The sequence below is a fragment of the Polyergus mexicanus genome, unplaced genomic scaffold (genome assembly GCF_030449975.1).
Source record: "Polyergus mexicanus isolate NDT 795.1 unplaced genomic scaffold, iyPolMexi1.0 SCAF_3, whole genome shotgun sequence".
Taxonomy (NCBI): Eukaryota; Metazoa; Arthropoda; class Insecta; order Hymenoptera; family Formicidae; genus Polyergus; species Polyergus mexicanus.
Window position 1 is genome coordinate 6,614,766 of NW_027223323.1, and position 18,624 is coordinate 6,633,389.

General features: G+C 30.8%; 4 protein-coding genes across 17 annotated transcripts; 2 read left to right on the forward strand and 2 right to left on the reverse strand.

Moving 5' to 3' along the window:
• The first annotated feature begins 149 nt into the window (after window positions 1-149).
• On the forward strand, window positions 150-5,422 carry Pbp45 (proximal sequence element A Pbp45). 6 transcript variants are annotated; one of them, XR_011448946.1, is made up of 9 exons: window positions 150-194; window positions 563-695; window positions 868-1,165; window positions 1,316-1,659; window positions 1,891-2,029; window positions 2,863-3,090; window positions 3,424-4,155; window positions 4,698-5,059; window positions 5,390-5,422. XR_011448946.1 is itself a non-coding variant. In XM_070316643.1 (6 exons), the coding sequence occupies exons 1-5, from the start codon at window positions 179-181 to the stop codon at window positions 2,009-2,011; spliced, it is 912 nt and encodes a 303-aa protein (XP_070172744.1). In that variant the 5' UTR covers window positions 150-178; the 3' UTR covers window positions 2,012-2,029; window positions 2,863-3,170. The 6 variants fall into 6 exon arrangements, 2 of the variants coding, with proteins under 2 accessions (XP_070172744.1, XP_070172745.1); XR_011448947.1 differs by lacking the exon at window positions 5,390-5,422 and having other exon boundaries at window positions 2,787-3,090; window positions 4,698-5,193; XR_011448945.1 differs by lacking the exon at window positions 5,390-5,422 and having other exon boundaries at window positions 4,698-5,193.
• On the reverse strand, window positions 2,487-8,522 carry Fest (wurstfest). The gene is made up of 7 exons (XM_070316641.1): window positions 6,094-8,522; window positions 5,554-5,751; window positions 4,720-5,019; window positions 4,027-4,151; window positions 3,843-3,960; window positions 3,447-3,613; window positions 2,487-3,126 (listed from the first exon to the last, which is right to left on the reverse strand). Exons 2-7 carry the CDS (start codon window positions 5,740-5,742, stop codon window positions 2,901-2,903), a joined length of 1,125 nt encoding a protein of 374 aa, XP_070172742.1. The 5' UTR covers window positions 5,743-5,751; window positions 6,094-8,522; the 3' UTR covers window positions 2,487-2,900.
• LOC138945252 (prostatic acid phosphatase) lies at window positions 5,503-18,012 on the forward strand. 9 transcript variants are annotated; one of them, XR_011448938.1, is made up of 11 exons: window positions 5,506-5,731; window positions 5,992-6,427; window positions 8,243-8,345; window positions 9,420-9,505; window positions 10,648-10,746; window positions 10,889-11,128; window positions 11,304-11,489; window positions 11,601-11,936; window positions 12,318-13,327; window positions 13,469-13,758; window positions 17,857-18,012. XR_011448938.1 is itself a non-coding variant. In XM_070316640.1 (8 exons), exons 2-8 carry the CDS (start codon window positions 8,294-8,296, stop codon window positions 12,492-12,494), a joined length of 1,176 nt encoding a protein of 391 aa, XP_070172741.1. In that variant the 5' UTR covers window positions 6,391-6,481; window positions 8,243-8,293; the 3' UTR covers window positions 12,495-13,328. The 9 variants fall into 9 exon arrangements, 1 of the variants encoding a protein (XP_070172741.1); XR_011448939.1 differs by having other exon boundaries at window positions 5,992-6,324; XR_011448943.1 differs by lacking the exon at window positions 8,243-8,345 and having other exon boundaries at window positions 5,508-5,731; window positions 5,992-6,324.
• On the reverse strand, window positions 12,177-16,996 carry LOC138945250 (probable ATP-dependent RNA helicase DDX23). The gene is made up of 9 exons (XM_070316633.1): window positions 16,232-16,996; window positions 15,768-16,100; window positions 15,206-15,628; window positions 14,911-15,037; window positions 14,654-14,777; window positions 14,324-14,439; window positions 13,943-14,203; window positions 13,569-13,743; window positions 12,177-13,336 (listed from the first exon to the last, which is right to left on the reverse strand). Exons 1-9 carry the CDS (start codon window positions 16,846-16,848, stop codon window positions 13,113-13,115), a joined length of 2,400 nt encoding a protein of 799 aa, XP_070172734.1. The 5' UTR covers window positions 16,849-16,996; the 3' UTR covers window positions 12,177-13,112.
• Window positions 18,013-18,624: the final 612 nt, after the last annotated feature.

The following is an 18,624-nucleotide window of genomic DNA, read 5'->3' on the forward strand; positions in this document are numbered from 1 at the left end:
CAGCGCGAGTTCTGATTGGCTTCTGCTTTTCTAGCACGAGTTCTGATTGGCTTCTGCTTTTCTAGCACGAGTTCTGATTGGCTTCTGGTTTTCTGCTTTCTGCTTTTCTGCCAAAGTGTGAATCCGGCCTTATAATTATGTATAATTATCAACTTTGTGAAATAGAGAATCGAAAACCATGGAGTATTCCCAGCGTAAGTAATGTTAAATTGTATAAAAAATTTTAAAAATACATGCGCGCAGAATATTATTTTACAGATAGACAAAATTTGGTATTATTATGCATATTTTGGTAAATAAAGTGCGAAAATAAGTTTATTTGTAAACAAGTAATATTTTTAATTCTAAGAGTAACATTTCTTAAAATTAGGAAATTTATTATATTAAACTGTAAAATTATGTAGAATTATATTTATATCATAGACAGAGATAGATTATATAGTACAATACGAATTATATATATAATTGATGTAATACAACAAATATCGTTTTATGAATTGCAAAATTTACATTAAAAAAAGAAATTATATAGTCTTTTAAAATATATTTACTTTTTTTACAGAGAAGCAGTTGATGGAGGCTTTTCGCACTGACTGCCAAACATTGATAACACGTTTTGAGTTATCTTACAATACTCACTTTCAAAACTTCTGTGAGATTTGGAAAGATATGCAGTTTAGCTTGGTTTTTTCCAAGTATGTGTTTTATAAATGTGCATTTTAATTTTTTATGAAAAAAACATGGCACTCTTAAACATTAGTCATTCTTTTTCCAATTTATTCCTCTAAGAAGCTTTACTAATTTAATTTGTGCTGTTAAATACAAATATATTGAAAAAAACTATTAATGAAAATTAATTTCTTGCAGTGTTCATCCTTCCGAAGCAACTTTAATGGCATTATGCGAAGATGCTCTTTGCGTAACAAAGCAATTTCTAATAAATGTGACCAGTCTAAAGGAGCGTATTGGAGCTCTATACCTTATGTATGCAATATACTATAAAATGCCAACAAATCGATTTAAAATTAGAATGACCTTGTCAGATTGGAAATGTTTAATGGACTTACATAGTCAAATCAAGAAAGAAGAATATCTTGATGCTAACTACATCTTATGCAAGTTAATTGTTGATTGCGCATTTGTTCATTGCATTAGCGATAGAGAGGTATACAATTTATCTAGAATTGAAAAATATTAAATGTTGAATTGAGTATTAAAATGGCAACTTGTAAAAATTTGATTTAAAAAGCAATTTATACATATATTTGTTAAAAAACATGTCGTTATTAATATAAAAATATTTTTTTACTCATAGTATGGTATCGAGAGACACTTTTATAAAAAGCAGGAACAGCCTAAGTTGGCTGTGAATTTAATGCCAGAGATCAAAGATCTAGCAGCACCTGGGAAGCTGTTATCAACGATTAGTGAATTGAGCAAAATCTATGAGAAGAAGAAAGGCGTTTTATGCGATGCGGAGGGAGATTCCAGCTTGCAACTCTACAATGCTAACATGGCAGATGATATTGTTAATAGCATTCGTGTAATGCAGTCAGAGAGTAGAACATTTGCCAAATCTGAGGATCCAGAGCCCGGTTGTAGCAAGCCGTCAACAGTATCATCGTCGAGTAGCGAAACTGTTCAAAAAGATCAAAAACGGTGAGTAAAATTTTCTAATATACGATGTTCTGTGATACATTTCGGAAAGATAATAATAATTCTACGAAAAATGTAAAAAAAATATATGGTTGTTAAACAAAAAAAAAAAAAAAAAAAAAAAAAATATCGTTGCTCGTTGCAAATTATATACTTATAAACTATGGATTATTGTGGATTATTGCAACAAGCAATCTTTCGTGTATAATAATAATAATAATAATTTTTTTACAGCATTCGATTCCGCAAGAATAATATCTTATCCAAAATAGGCCGAGCATTCGGAGAAGGATTACAATCAGAATCCGAAGAAGAACAGAATGACTCGGACATCGATTTTCTGCAAGACATGTGAAAGAGCTCTTTCTTAAAAGTAAGTAAGAGAAAGCTATACAAAAATATGATTCAAGACTTCATTCGGGTATTAATTTAAATATAGAGATATATAAAAGAGAAAAATAAAAACAAGGAATTGATACTTTTTTCGACTTTATGATTTAAATAACAAGTAAATTATAATGAAATTATAAGAGATAAAATTCTATTGAAGTTTGTCGTTAGTACTGTTTTATAAACCTAATTAAATTTTATAATAACTTTGTAAAATATCTTTTTTATAAAATGTGACAGATAACCAAAGAAGATAATCAAATACATAATATTTTATATATAATAAAAGTTAACATATATGTACTATGAAATAAATGTGTACATTTATTTATGTTTTTGTGAAATATCTTTTATTGTAAATATAGTTCATGAGGATTATTGTATTTAAATGTTATAACTTTTTTTGTATAATATGATCAGTTGAATCTCTTATGAAAATGCTTTATTCTGCGTCAAATCAACATAGACAAGACAATTCAATTAAATTACTAAACTATAATAAAATGAAATTCAAGTAATTCTCTGAACATAAAAGTATGGGCACAATTGAAGAGTTTAATGTAATAGCAGTCTAATCCACTTTTTTAAAAACTTCATTTTGATGTAATTTGACATCAAAATAATTATTTTTGTTATTTGGGAAGACTTTCAAGATTTGCAAGCATTCTAAACACGCATACAAACACATTCTTTATTTTCCAAAAAATAATTTAAAATTTTCGTCACACATTTGAAATTAGTTCATCACTGGCAGGAGCCTCGAAAGGACTTGTTTAACAATCCAAGTTAGCATTACTCATCGATGCTGTATTGTAGGCAAATCAAGCAGAAAATCAAGTTCGCGTGGCACTCTTCTAGTAGACCTTTAATTGGTTATTGTCATCAAAACCGGCGCTATGACCCGCATTTCTTACTATAAAACTGGTGCCGTCGTAGTGCATGCGACGCTCGCCACGACGCACGAACAGATGTGACGTTTGACCCAGAGATGCAGTGCAGTGTAGAAAAGGCGTTGTCAATGACGCTGTGCCGTTGCTAGGTGATGTACGTAGTTGGTACTTGTTGCTATTTCGTGCAATTCTGTTGTACACAATGAAGATATTAAACTTATACACAAATATTATATATCTAGAAATTCTTGACTTATACTATTATGATTTATATATATGACTTATACTTATACTAATTTACTAATCTTCAGCATTAAAAATAAAAAAAGAAATTATTTTCTATAATATGTGTGCGTGCGTGTATGTGTGAATGTATCTTTTTTTTTTTCTAAATTAGTATAATAGAAAATTTAATATTAAAATTAGTTACTTTTTTTAAATTTGTATAATTTATACAATAGCCTTTTTGATTTATAAATATTTTCAGATTAAACAATTAAATGTGGATACCTGACGAGACCATCGGGCGTCTGGGATATTCTGATATTGTTGATAATCCAATTTTCAACTCCTTCATCCGTTTGCCAATACTGAGCCGTACTGAGATGTGCCGCAGCTTCTTGTAAACATGTTGGTCCATGACGCGAATCTGAGTAAAAGACACTCAGCGAAAAGTCCTACGAGATAATAATCAAAAATTGCAAAAAATAAGTTTATTATAGTTCATTCAATTACACAGTAAAAAAAACAACAAAAAACAAAAAAATCAATCCATTATGCATATATGATGTGAAAGTTTCAGAGAACATTATGATTCGAAATATAAGACTCGAAAAATATAAGCAAGGTCTTGAGTTAGTTAGTTTAGGAGCATAAATTAAGTTCCTATTCGCTTTCTCATTCTACCTGACTCATATCCGAGAAGGAGTCTGTTGTAGTCCTAGTCCCAGCCGTGTCTACCAGATAAACGAGCGCGCATTGCTCCGATGTGAAACTGACTCCCTTATACCACATTTTCGCATATCTAATGGAGTAAAAATACCGAAATTGACACGATCAATTAAATAACGAGAGAATTTAGATAGCTAACTTGTTATTGCCATGCATGTCGTGGGCGACGATCTCCACTCGGGAACCGTACTGATATATTCTACCATTAGGATGTAGCAAGGCGGCAGCCGCTCCGGAGCCACTCAGAGATAGGACGATGTTGTTCTATGTAAGAATGTGATGTATATAGATCTGGATTAAATCTAAATCTGAGTTGATACTTTATTTCATAAATTTTAAAATTGCATTATTTTTCATATTTAATAATATATTGATATTTTAAATTTAATATAAATTTTTTAATAGGACTTTATATATCAGATTAAAATTATATATTAATATTTTTCTAATATTTTTTAATATAGATATTAAATTCGTAATTTTTTTCATGAAAATCATAATTAAATAAAGGATTAGTAAATAAATAGAATAGAATCTATATTCTATTTAATTTACGCGAATTCTATAAATTGTGATGCACAATATGCTATTATAAACCAAAGAGAAAATACATATTAATGATAATTTTCAAAAAATAAAAACTTATATTTTTTTAATTAGAAAATAAATATATAAATTATAAATATAAATTTATGTTTTTAATATAAATTAATATTTATAAAATAATATTAATATAATTAAATATTAATGAAACGTATAAATCTAATTCGTATATTCAAATATTCGTATTGATAAAAAATATGTTAAAAGATATTTTTATAGAAATAGCTACCTTAAAGTTGATGACCCTGACGGCGCGATCAATGGTCATGTCTACGCGTATCCTATTGTGAAGCCTTAATGATATGGTACCGTGAGGGGTGGCAACAACACTGCCGACACCGGCGTCAGTATCGTGCTCCCTCCAGTTTTCTGTATAAATGGAAGCTTCGTCGGTCGCATAATAAGGTCCGCCGATCGACTTCCTAGGCTGTCGCCAGATCGCTGCCGATCCTGAATACGCGGTTCCCCCATTTAGCCCATTCCACTGTTCGGCCGGGGGCTCGAAGTATTTGGACAACTCGCTGTACCGCTGCAAAATTATTCAGAAGAAAAATCTTGAATATTATAAGGTCACAGTCTAAATAAATCTATATTATACTTTACAATTCTAATAACTCGAGCAAATATTTATGCTTTCAATATTTCAGGAAAAAGTTTTGAAGAAAATTTTCTTTTATTAGTATCATATGTTATATTCACACAACTGTTATAATAGCAATATTTTTCATATTTTTTATTTTTTTTTCAATTAAATCAAATTTTTCATATTTTCGTAATTGTAAAGAAATCTCAAGTAATTTTTAAGTAAATGAAACAAATTTTTAAATGATATTTAAGATTCTGTAGTATTTCCTTTTTTATAATATTCCTTGTGCTCTGTTTATCATATTTCTTTTTAGATTATCTTCAATTATTTTAATAAAAAGTATCCGATTTAAATTTCTTGAAATCATTTCGAGATGCGAATTCTCGTTATGTGAAATCATTCTTGTTTATGCTTCAAATAAGAATACAAAAATAGATTAAAGAGTTAGAAGTTCAATTGTACTGAAAATCAGTATACTTGAAAATTGGTGGGATCTTCGGATTGAGCATGATAATTGTGTGCAGTATAAAGAGATCTAGGTCGTATAGCTGTGCTTGAGCTAGTCTGATTCTGTATCGTTACGGGATACGATGGTGCTGTTTGCATCGTTGATAAGATAAAGGGCTTATGTATCTCCTTCCGGTATTCGTTGCAGGTATTTGTCATTTCCTTTACCTCAAAAGGGATATAAATTGTCGTTTTATATATTTATGAGTTATATGTATTATTGAAATAGAAATGATTTTACTTTTTTAATAATTTAAGAAAAAATTGCAATTGAGAAATTAAATTTGGGATTATTTGTGGAGCCTTTAATTAAATTATCTTTACTTTCACTAAATTTTTTTTTTTTTTTTAATAGAAATGCCCCGTGAACTCTCCATTTAATAATCGAAAAATATTTAATCTTTTCAGAAGCTGGATTATTAAACATCAAAATTATGCGATTAATAAATTGTAAACGAAATTATAAATAATAGAAAAACGCAAGAAAGAACCGTTACGTAAAAAACGCACTTTGGAATCGCCGGCGGTAGCGGGGTTCTTCGGTTTCTTGCGCCGGGACTTCCGGTGCTTGGTGACCGTCGTCTGGCCGACTTCGCCTGCGCGATCCACGATTGAAGCGATTTTGAATTTTCCGGGATCAATGATGTTACTGCGTCTCGGCAGTCGTGGCTATTAGCTCGCGTAAGCTTCACTTGGAGCGGAAATTCGCACGGCAGACTGCTGATGCTGTGTGCTAAATAAGTGAGCATCTCAGTCGCCCTGGTGATTCGCCGAAAGACATCTGATAATCTTATTGATGATCTGGAAGTTTTCGCGGCCGACGCAGACCTCCGCTCGCATGATTGTTGGCGATAAAAAAATATCCAATCACAAATCAAAAAGCAGTTTACAAAAAAATGTAATGCAGTAAAATATTTATATAGAATTTGCGTCGTACAACTAGTGGACTTTGATAATTGCGTTATATAATTAAATTTTTATAGAAATTGAGAATTGAAAAAACAGATTTTGTAACTTTGGATATTCGCGCGAATAAATTTGGATATTAGAATATTATAGTGGACATTTTTATACATTTAAATATATATGACGCAATATTTTGGAGGCTCGTCCGGGATGTTCTCCCGGAGACGAATACAGCAGATTCAGGAATAATCGCCACAGAGATGACGTCCCTCGCAGGGACGCAACACTATACATATATTTTTTTTTTAATTTGTGTAAGATATAAGTTTGTAAGGATGTTTATAAAAACCGGGCAAAAAAAAGCATTACATTTCAATATCTCGGAACAGTCATTAAAATATTGCATAAGTCTGACTTTTATAAACCACGGAATAAAATAATTATAAAAATTAATCTCGTTACATAAAGCATCTAATTATGATCAATTATTTGCGAGTTATTTCCAGTCTTGAGGAGCATTTTGCAACGTACATTGAATTTTTTTTTATGTAACGATATCGCGACTCTCTTCCCCTTCACTCTACTTTTCTCTTTTTTTCCTATAGGCATAATTCGGTAATTTGGTTCGAGGGTGACAAATTAATTTTTGAATCATATCAATTCGATTGATATTCTAATGAAACTCAGTCAAAATATGTTTATATTTAATGTTTTTTGTATAATTATTAATTATAACGCAAGAAATAATGTATAATTAAATAGAAGAATGAAAGACCAAAAGATAAAAGGATATTGACTTCGAAGAAACTATAGCAGTGATAAAGAAAAAAACGTCGTTGAGCCATTCGAATCATTGTCCAGTATTTTGTTTCGCTCATGTAATTGTATTGTGAATATTTCTTTTCAACTGCTCTTGTCATTGCCAAGTCTACAATATTCGCGTAGATAATCACCCATCCCCACTGTGCGAAAAAGTGACTTGCTGTTAATATTTGTAGATATTATTCATGTATTCGCGATGCAATTATCAAACCACAAGTCGAATCGAGCGAAATTCAAAGAAATTTTAAATATTTCGTCTCTGTTTATTACATGTTACGTAAAAGCAAAGTGTTTTGCAACAATGTACATACGTGCTGTACACAATAAGTATGTCGTACAAAAACATTACGAAAATAAAAAAATATACTCGTGATACAATTATTTATCATAGAGATCACGACTTTTTTCAACAGAAATGAACTTGAGAAAGAGCAAGCTCCAGGAAGATAATATTATCTTTATGTTGCAGAGATTTTTTAAAGTTTTTCTGCTTCACGTTCAAATGTCATGTTGCCGTATGTTTGTGTTCTATTTTATATCGATTCGCTGACGTTGATATATAATTTTTTGCTCGTCATTGCAACTGCAAATCGACGAAATTGGAACGAATTGGACTTGAAATTTTAATACGCAGAGTATTCAGTATTCAGATCTAACAATAAAAGAAATAGAAAATTTTCGAAAATTCAAATTTGTGTCACAAAAAGAAATGAGAGATAAAAATGGAATGTTTCCTTGAAGATCTGACGTGACAAGCGATTTGACAATGAAGTGTTACGCGCGATAATAATCATCAATAGAATTACAAAAAGATAAAACAGACAAGTCGTTTTTTCTCAGAGAGGGGATACGTGTCTTTATCTACACGCACGTGTTGTAAGCTCTTCTCAGTATATGATTGTCCATGCACGTGCTTCATTCACTCTTGTAGACTCTATTTGTGGACCAATCAACCTTTCTCATCATCACTGATTAATTCGGAATGATTTCTCTGGCAGTAACTATGGCTCTCCTTACGCTCCCGCAGACGTTAGGTAAACGTTTTTTTGTCTTTCTCTTTTCAAATTTATTCTGTTTTATACAGAATTTTTAAAGAAAAAATTGTGAACTCTTCGGCAACATATTCCATGCTAAACTTGTGAATAATTGATAATTTATGGATAATAAATAAAATTTATAAATAAATATAACACAATATGAAAAATAAACATGCTTCCAGAATCTGTAAGCTAATACATATCAGATGTCAATATGAGAGGTACAAAAAATTAATTTTTGTTTTATTAGGTATACGAATTGTTTTTATTCTGTTATAAAAATAAATAAATCGTACATCTGATAAAATATGAAATTTCTTACATTCCACACTTTTATGGCATATATATCCCAGGGAAAAAATCTATATATCAAATAAATATATAATAATGATATATATAAAATGTGCTTGTGTATATCTTCATTCTTTCATATAATCTATATCCATATATGTATAGAAATGATAAAAAGAATAATGAAAAAAATAATCGGAATAATTTTTGTAGTTTATTTAAAAAAAAATGAAACTTTTAAAGAAGCGAAAAAAAATTGCATAAATTTATACATGATTATATATGGACATTTTTTCTCACTTCTTCAAATTTTAATTTAAAAAAAAGATACGTAAATTCTGAATATTTTTTCAATTATTCTTTTTATTTTTTCTATATATACAGACAGATTATACAAGAGAAAGAAAACACACACACACACATATATATATATAGACACATTTTATATATAATTATATACATTTATTAGATATGGACTTTTTTAATACAAGTATTAGTATGTGTTTTCAATGTTGCAGCCATTATTGAATAACTGTGTCATGTTGTATTACTTTTTATATGCATTCCAAGAATAATACGGATTTTTTCTCAAGTATGCAAGAAAGCGATTTATATTGCTAATGAGATGTAGACAAATATTTGAATTAAATATCGATGTATTTATCATGAAATAAAGTTTTGAGAAAAAACTTAAAATATATATATTATGTTTTCTTTTATTTGAGAAATGCCGTATTTATATCTTTATATAAGAAGCATCATATCTTATATTTTACTTAGGAATACCTTTGTCCTCCAAAGTTATGAACGAAGAAAACGAGACAAATTACGAAATTAAAAAAGATACTTTGCGACTAGTCACAGTGGTATGTATATGTATTAGAGAGAGATTCACATACAAAAAATTTTTATACTCTCAAAAATTGTTGAAAAAGTAACAGTTCAACTTTTAATGTTCAAAAATTTCAGTACTCTAATATAATTAGTATTTATTAATCATAATATAGCATTAATTTTTATCTCTATAAATATCTTTATAATTCGGTGTACAAGAGACGGGAATTTTAGTAATACATAAATAAAAACTTGAAAACAGTGCTAAAATTTGAGATAAATGATATTATCTTTTGCATATATTTCTGCCATCAATTTAAAATTTTTTTTTTTAATTTTGGAGTATGTAGTCTCGTCCTTAATCCTTATTTCATTTTTCAAATAATAATCATCCTTATTTGTAACTAATATAATTATATCATTATTTGAATCATTATAATCATTTTAACATAAATGACACTTTTATATCATTATAGTAAATCAATATAATAGTATTAATAATAAATTAGTAGATTAACTCTAACAATTTTTTTCATTTGTTTGTTTTGATCATTTTCTTATTTAATTCAATATTTTATACTTTTTTCTCAACGTATGTCAGTTGATTAAATAATAATTTTTATATGTATTTATGATTATATATTTATAACAGAAAATAAATATAAATTAAATAATATATTTATATATTTTTAGCAGGCAAAAAAAAAGAGATTTAAACGAGACCCATGCATCTCATCTATTCATGTCGCATCATAGTCATTCTCTTCAAAATCAACGGCTCTCCTAATAAAGCTGGATTAGTTAAATTGTATTTGCACCGGGATTAACATTCACGTGCAATGATAATTCTCTCTGTATGTATACTCTTTACTTCAATTCTATTTAAAGGAAGTAGTTATTCAAGTTTTTAATCGATTTCTCAAGCAAAATCTAATTTCCACTAGATATATTTCATTAGTCTTATTGAATGTGTTGTATAATCAAGAAGATTATCGCTCATAATATAATATAATCGAATAAAATTCGCTAAGAACTTCAAACTCCAAAATGTGTGTCTAAATTGAAAGATATCGTATCTCTTTCGTTTGGAAATGATCAAATTTCGATCGTTACGTTTATTTGCTTTAAAGAACGAAAAATTAATGTCACGTGATAGATTTGTTTTATTTTTTAGATAATGAGACATGGGGAAAGAGCACCTGTAGATACCTATCCGAATGATCCTTATATTAAGGATGATATGGAACCAAATGGCTGGGGTCAGCTAACAAATGTATGTTCTGTTTTTCCTCCACTTTTCAAACATTATACATTTGTTTCGTATAAATCGAATTTAAATATAATTAATTATATAATATATATATATATATATATATATATATATATATATATATATATATATATATGCAATTTAGGAAGGAAGAAGGAATCAATACAATCAAGGATTATTCCTGCGAAAGCGCTACGATAGCTTTTTAGGATCGATGTACAATCCCGATATATTCCATTTGCAATCTACCGCTGTAGATCGTACGAAAATGTCAGCAATGCTGGAGGCCGCTGCCCTGTGGAAGCCTAATGAGAAACAGTCATTCAAAATTGATTTACCTTGGCAACCAGTCACATTATTCTATCAGGAACGTCCGGAGGATACGGTAAAGTACTTGTGTAAACATTTGGCCAGACAAACCGATCCTTCTTAATCTTTTTCAATCTATTTCGATGCATATATATAATTCATGATAATTATTTCTGACATCATGATCCAAAATGGATCGAGATGTCTTGTTCTTTTGTCAAAACTTTCATCGTAAACTGTGTATTTTCCAGTTAATGTTAGTGTGGAATGCATGTCCGAAGTATACCCGACTACGCACTTTGGCGAATGATTTTCCAGAAGTTCGGAAAGTGCATGAAGACAATAAACAGTTATTCGACGAGCTCTCGAACTTCACAGGCATGCCGATCACAAATATTGACGATGTCAGCTCGCTTTACAGCACGTTAACAGCTGAGGTAAATTTTATTTAATACTTTTTTTTTTAATATTGATTAATATGCATGTAATCAATTCTCTTCGATTTAATTATCAATTATTTCCTTATTAGACTCGAATTGCCGTTACAGAAACAGATGAATTTGACTTTGCCAAAGTGGACAGAGGACTACTATCCCAACAAATTAATACCCTTGACCTTATATGAGCTGCAACTTAACACGTACAACGATGAATTACGCATGCTGAAAGGAGGTCCCATGCTGAAAAAAATCATTAATGACATGACGGCAAAAAAGGAAGGCACTATACAACCTATAAAGAGAAAAATGTACATGTACGTCGGTCACGACAGCACTATCGTCACTATATTGGACACAATGCACATTTGGTACAACCAGATGCCATATTGTAATATTATGATAATGATAGAACTACATAAAGAGGAAGATGAATGGAATGTTCAGGTAAATATAATTTTTCCAAACAATTCAATCACTTCAATAGAGGTCTTAAATATTTTAAATTATTTAAAAACATAAGAAAACGTAAAATTTTATAGAAAAAAAGATTGCGCCCAATGACTCTAATTTTGACATGTCATCGAGATTACGATTTTAAATAACTTTCAAAATATATTAGCCATTGATTATAATTTACTTGAAAATGATAAATTCTAATATGTCTACAAATATTAGAGTAGCAAATATTAATACTAACACCTTGACAACATATGTTATTATGTCAAGATCATCAAGGTTTTCTTAGAAAAACATATCTTTTTTTAATAATATTTTGTAAATATTACTGATTTGATTTTTAAATAACGAGCATAATCCTTGCTGCAGGTATTTTTAAGAAATACGACAGTCCACGAGCCATATCCAATGACAATACCTGGGTGCACTGTTGTGTGTCCTCTCGATAAATTTGTGGAGATTTTGAAGCCGATGATATCGGACAATTGGGAGGAGGAATGCAAAGTCAAAGGTGATTATGTGACTCCACCTCCACCACCTCCATAATTATAGAATTATAATTGTTATATTATAATTCAAATAATTTTAATGTATCTATATTGTAAATAATTATTTATATATACATTACTCTAATGTCTATTACTAGATGACACATTATCATGTCTTCTGTGTGGATCAAATGTCTTTTAAAAATTCGAAATACATTGTATTCTTGATCCATTTAGATCGATCAATCTCTGTATTTTGCACTTCTTTTTCGATCCTTATTTATATTCTACACACATTTTTATTTTACGAAATTATTGTTAAGTAGTAATTATGAAGAAATTTGAAAGCAATGCAAGAGAAATCCATTTTATAAAAACTCCATTAATCAAGAGTACAAAGGTTTAACTGCATGCAATATAGATGATGTATGTGTTCTTGTAAAATTTCAAAAACAAAACAGAATTTTAAAAAAGTTTCAAAATTTAAGTGGACTTTAAGTGGTCTTTTGTTTGTTAATTCGTGTAATACAATTTTTCTAAAAATATGACATTAATGATCCGTAAGAAATGATTCAAATTCATGGTGTTTCTCTCTTACATTTTTTGCAATTCCGGATCTTCCAATGTTCTGACCTGGATCCAAACATCTAAGCAAAATGCCTGCCATCGAGAGAGATTAAGCAAAAATCTTCTCCTCTCGTCGTTTCTTAGTGACCACTGTTCCAGGCTTATGCTGAGCATCTGGATGATTGAGTAGTTCTGGTGGACAGGTAGATATCGGACTAGCGAGGATAGTCTGCTTGAGATCATAAAACAAATGACTATCGTCCTTCGTGCAGAAGGAAATGGCAAGACCAGCTTTGCCAGCGCGACCGGTTCGTCCGATCCTATGTGTGTAATCTGTAAATAGAAATTATAAATAGGCAAATTATATATACAGGATGTCACTGAAAATTAAAAATTAGTGATTTCTGAATATATATAATCATCAAGAAAGATTTTGTTAAGAAATAATAGTCTTTATGTTTTCAGGAATAAATGATAATTTTTTGCTGATCCATTCTTGCTAAAAGACCTAAATTTATAGCAACTCATATGTTAATTCTACGAAGGAGAATGAAGAGGAACTTACCTTCGATGGTTTTAGCCATGTCATAATTGATGACCATAGAAACGTCCTTGATGTCGATACCTCGACCTGCAACATCCGTGGCCACCAGAATGTCTTTGCTTCCACTTTTGAGAGATGCCAAAGCATATTCTCGCTGTTCCTGGCCTTTTCCACCATGCAGGGTACAGGCATTGTACTATAATGGAATAAGGTAAGTCAAATTAGATATTTATATTCTTTTGTAATTCTTATACTTTAATTCCTGAATAACGTAAAGGGGAATTTTAACAAGATTTTAAGTTTGAAAAATTGAATGCTATAAATTGTAATAAGTTCCGTCGGAAATTACAAGTGAACTCATAAATTGTTGTAAATATTTTCTGTAAATTACATACTCCGAATTTTTCCAAGCCTTTCGCTAGAACGTCCGCACCCTTCTTTTGATTGACGAATATAATGACGGGCGGTTCGACACCTCTGCTCAATATTTCCATGAGTTTCTTTCGTTTGTCGGCTTCACCCATTATATGAACTATCTGTTCGGTGCGTTCTGTCGGTTTACCGACGCTACCGATGTATACTACCGCCGGTCTCCTTAAATAAGTTCTAGCAAGACGTTCTACAGCGGGTGGCATTGTGGCGGTAAACATCACCGTCTAGAAACAAAAAATAACTATTAGAAGTCTTTAATAAAAGTAAACAAAGCAACTTTTAGTTGCTCTAAAGAGTAATTTGTAAATTGCAATTGGAATTGTAAACTTAAAAGTTTTTTGTACTTGTCTGTATTTCTTCTTCGTATTGTAGTTGGCCAGAAGCTTCTCCTCGTTTTCCGCATCCTCGTTGTCCGGTTTCAAATTCGTGACAGGCATGTAGTCCAAAATTTTTTGAACATCTGAAAGAATAATAATTTTTATAAAACATTGAATTACAGTAAAATATTTATTCAGTTAATATAAGATCTACAAATTTATATTAGAAGAATTATAAAAAAAAGAGTATAATATCCCCATGACAGATTTCAAAGATGTTAATAATTCAAACAAACAAATTTTAATATTTTTTTAAGTTGTAGAACATTAGAAATTTGTTATAAATGTTTTAAAGACCTGGCTCAAAACCCATGTCTATCATTCTATCAGCTTCATCCAACACGATATAAGTACATTGATTCAATACGAGATATCGATTTTCCAAAACATCTATCAATCGACCGGGTGTAGCAATAACAATCTGAAAAAAAAATCCTTAATTGAATATTTTACAATACTTTCGATTTTGGTCAATTTCACATCACTCGATTTGAAAGTTGATGAAATTACTTGTTACATATATACATATGTTTATGCATTCCAAAAATTATTACCTCACAACCCATTCGCAATCTAAAACCTTGCTCCTCTCTCGATAGACCACCTACTACTACAACAGTCCGGATACCCAAGGGTTGTCCGAATTTGTTGGTCTCTTCTTCTATTTGTTGCGCTAACTCACTGCAACACAAACCAGATATTTATCTATAGCCAGCAATGTTTTTTGTAACTTTTTGTTCAATTAATCAATATCAATAAGCTAAATATTTGAAATATAAAAAATAAATGTATGCGTTTGCATCCACAATAAAAACAAAGTTATACAAGAATTAGAGAAACAATTACTACCGTGTGGGTGCCAGGATAATACTGTAAGGTCCTTGATCCGCTTCTTCGAGCCTTTCAATTTTTGGCAGATTAGTAATCCATAATAGCAGTGGAATCAGGAAGGCTAGTGTCTTCCCCGAACCAGTCTCAGCAACGCCGATAATATCTCGATTCTGTAAACCAATAGGAATTGCTTGTCGTTGAATCGGTGTGAGATCCTTGTAGCCCACTTTGTCGATAATGTCGAGAATTTCTTTCGGAAAACCGGACTCTTTCCAAGAACGAATAGGATCAGGAATACGACCACCCTTTATCGTGATATTATAATCCTCCCTGAAGATACGCCAATCGCGTTCAGTCATTTCGTTCAACGCTTTTTCAGACCAATGTCGATCATCCCATTTTTGTTTCTCTTCTTTTCTCTTCACTTTCTTCAATCTCATTCTTAAAGATAGAAAAGAGGGATTTATTATACAAATAATTTCTCCAACTATTTCATAAAATGAATAATGTAATAATTCAACATAATAAAAAATGAATTTGATAGAAGTATTTGTTTATTCCTTCAACAAAAAAAACTCACTTTTCTTGCTCCTTTTCAGCTTCTGTGCGTCTCTTCTCCAGCAATTCGCCGTAAAATTTGCTTTGATCTCGCTTTTGAGCTTTTATGTCAATACCGGCCAGATTACCTCTACCAAAAAATTGCACTTGATGCCTCTCCTTATAAATGTTGTTGTAATCCACAGAGGTATCCTCCGAAGTATCCCAATCAAAGACAAATTTTCGATCATTCAGTCTTCTGACTCGTCGTTTCTTTTTCACTAATCCTAAATATCTTTCTTTGATAGCCTCCACTTCTTTCTCTTTATCCTTATCTTTAATTTCATCCTCGCGCAAACGCTGTCCATCTCTTCTCCTATTAAAAATATTCAATTTTTAAGAATTATTTATTTTGTATCATTTTTTTTTAAGTAAGAATGTAATATGTCTTAATACTAAATATATAATATAAAATACTTAAAAAATGGAAAATTATAATCGAGATACCTGTCTCTATCATCCCATTCTCTTTCCTTTCCAGGATTATCGTTATGAAATATAGACTTAAGCTCTTCTTCCTGTTGTCTCTTCATTGCGTCTACCTCTTGTTGTCGTTTCTCCAAAGCTATGGCCGCGCGCTCCTCTTTGGTGAGAAACTTTGGTTTAGCTCGAGCTTCCTCCTCTGCCTTCTTTTTGGCCAGCAATTCCTCCAGACTCAATGGTTCCTTCTTTGGGGTCTGCTTGACCTTCTCCTCCGTCTCTTCTTCATCTTTTTTAATATCGCTCTTTGGATCCTTCTTCGAGTCATCTTCGACAAGGATAGGACTACTCTTGTGCTTCTTCTCGTCCTTGGATCTATCCTTGATATCCCCTCGAGCGTCCCTAGAGCGTTCTCGATCCTTTTCCCGCGATCTGTCGCGTTCGCGGGATCTATCGCGCTCTCGCGATCTATCCCGCTCTCGTGACCGTTCCCTCGATCTGGATCGTTTCCTATCTTTCTTACGATCCTTGGAACGACTCCTGCTGCGTCGACGGTCTCGTCGCTCACGTTCACGCTCACGCTCACGTTCCCGTTCACGATCACGAGATCGACTGCGCCGCGTGATTTTTTTGTCGTGTGGCATTTAAAAATCGCTCGACGGATGACAGATCAAAATTCTTTTTTTTTTTTTTAAGTTTAATGTATTTCTAGTTATAGATACAGATTTTTGACACAGTGTCCATTAGTCTTCTGTAAAACGAAAGAAGTAAATCGTTTATGGTTAGAAAATTGGTTAGAGTACTTACAAAATCAAATAAATGTTGGTTGTCAGCACTGATTTCTATAACCATAGACATATAAAATATATAGACTAGCATTAAGATGCAAATTCATAGAAGAGGTTCATTTGGACAAAGTGTGATTGAACAATCAATCATATCGATCGGCGTTTATGACAATCAATACGATTGACCAATGGAAGAGCTCCATTTTCAATTGGCCAATAACCATTGTCCAATTGCCATATACTCAAATTCATTGGATACTTATTGCAACGTGAACATTAGTCACGTGACTTCATCGTGACATTAGCGTTAATTTGACTCGTCGTCAGTCAAATATCCACAACTATTAGAATATAAATGTCGGTGGCTGGATTTAATACAATTTTCTGTTTTCTGCTCATTGTCAATCAAAGATACTTCCATATAATCACAGCGAGGAAGAAAGGCAATATTTTTAATCAATATATATTCTTTGTAACCAAATTTTTAATAGAGAAATTCTACCATACTTATAAATATGATGATCTATTATTATTACCTAAAGACTGTTTTCTGATATTCAAATTTATAGTTTACATCATGTATATTACAGATTTTCAATACTGGCAGTGATATCGGAATACAATTAAAATTTAAAGAAACGTTTAATTTTTTCTTTAGATTTTTATCTTGATTGTAAGATATTGATCAATAAAACTAATTAATCAATTTAATTACAAACTTGAATCAAAGGGAATCTGTATTAATATAAGAAGGAAAGAGAAAGAGATCTCGAAATATTTTGTGTATTATATATTAAAGTCGAATAAATCACACAATTTATTTCTATATATACAACATCTTTCTATTTCTTTATTTGATTTCAGACAGAAGAGAGAAAGCTGCACCGAGTGGTTTTCATTGTTATAATTACAACATTTTAACGAAATATTAATTGAATGAGTGACTAGGCGACGGGAACTCGCAGCCCCATCTTGATACTGATTATTTACAAAAAAGAAGACGGAGAAAAAGAACAAAAACGGCATGTGCTGTACAATTCCACTGTACAATCAGGTGCGTTAATGGTAATCGATATATACACATTCACAACATCATACACTTTATGACACGCGACTTAAGTGTATTAATAAAGAATTTTATTTAATATTTTACATTTCTTATTTGTAACATAATTTTTGATATTAATATTTTATCTCAATTTTGTGTCCAGATAAATCTCATATTTATTTTAAAGAATACTATAATATTAAAATTTTTAGATCGCAATGTTGTTTTATCCCATTTTTAATTTAAATTATATTTATGAGAAATGAAATGTATAATCGGTAAATAATCACTTCAATTATCTAGCTTTGGCTACCAAGGATTATTTTTTTGAGTAGTTCTTTCTTCTTGAAAAATTGACAAATTAATCATTGAATTATTATAAAACTACTTATAATAATACACAATTTAGTATTGGTTAAATATTTTGTGTGTCCATTGTATAAAAAACTTGTATTATAACTTCTTTTCTCATATTTTTATAATACTTAAAAAATTGAAGTCGCGAGTCAATGCAACATTTTATTAAATCACCATTGCAAGAAAAATCCTGTCGATTATGCTCGTGAAAGTATATAACTCTAAAC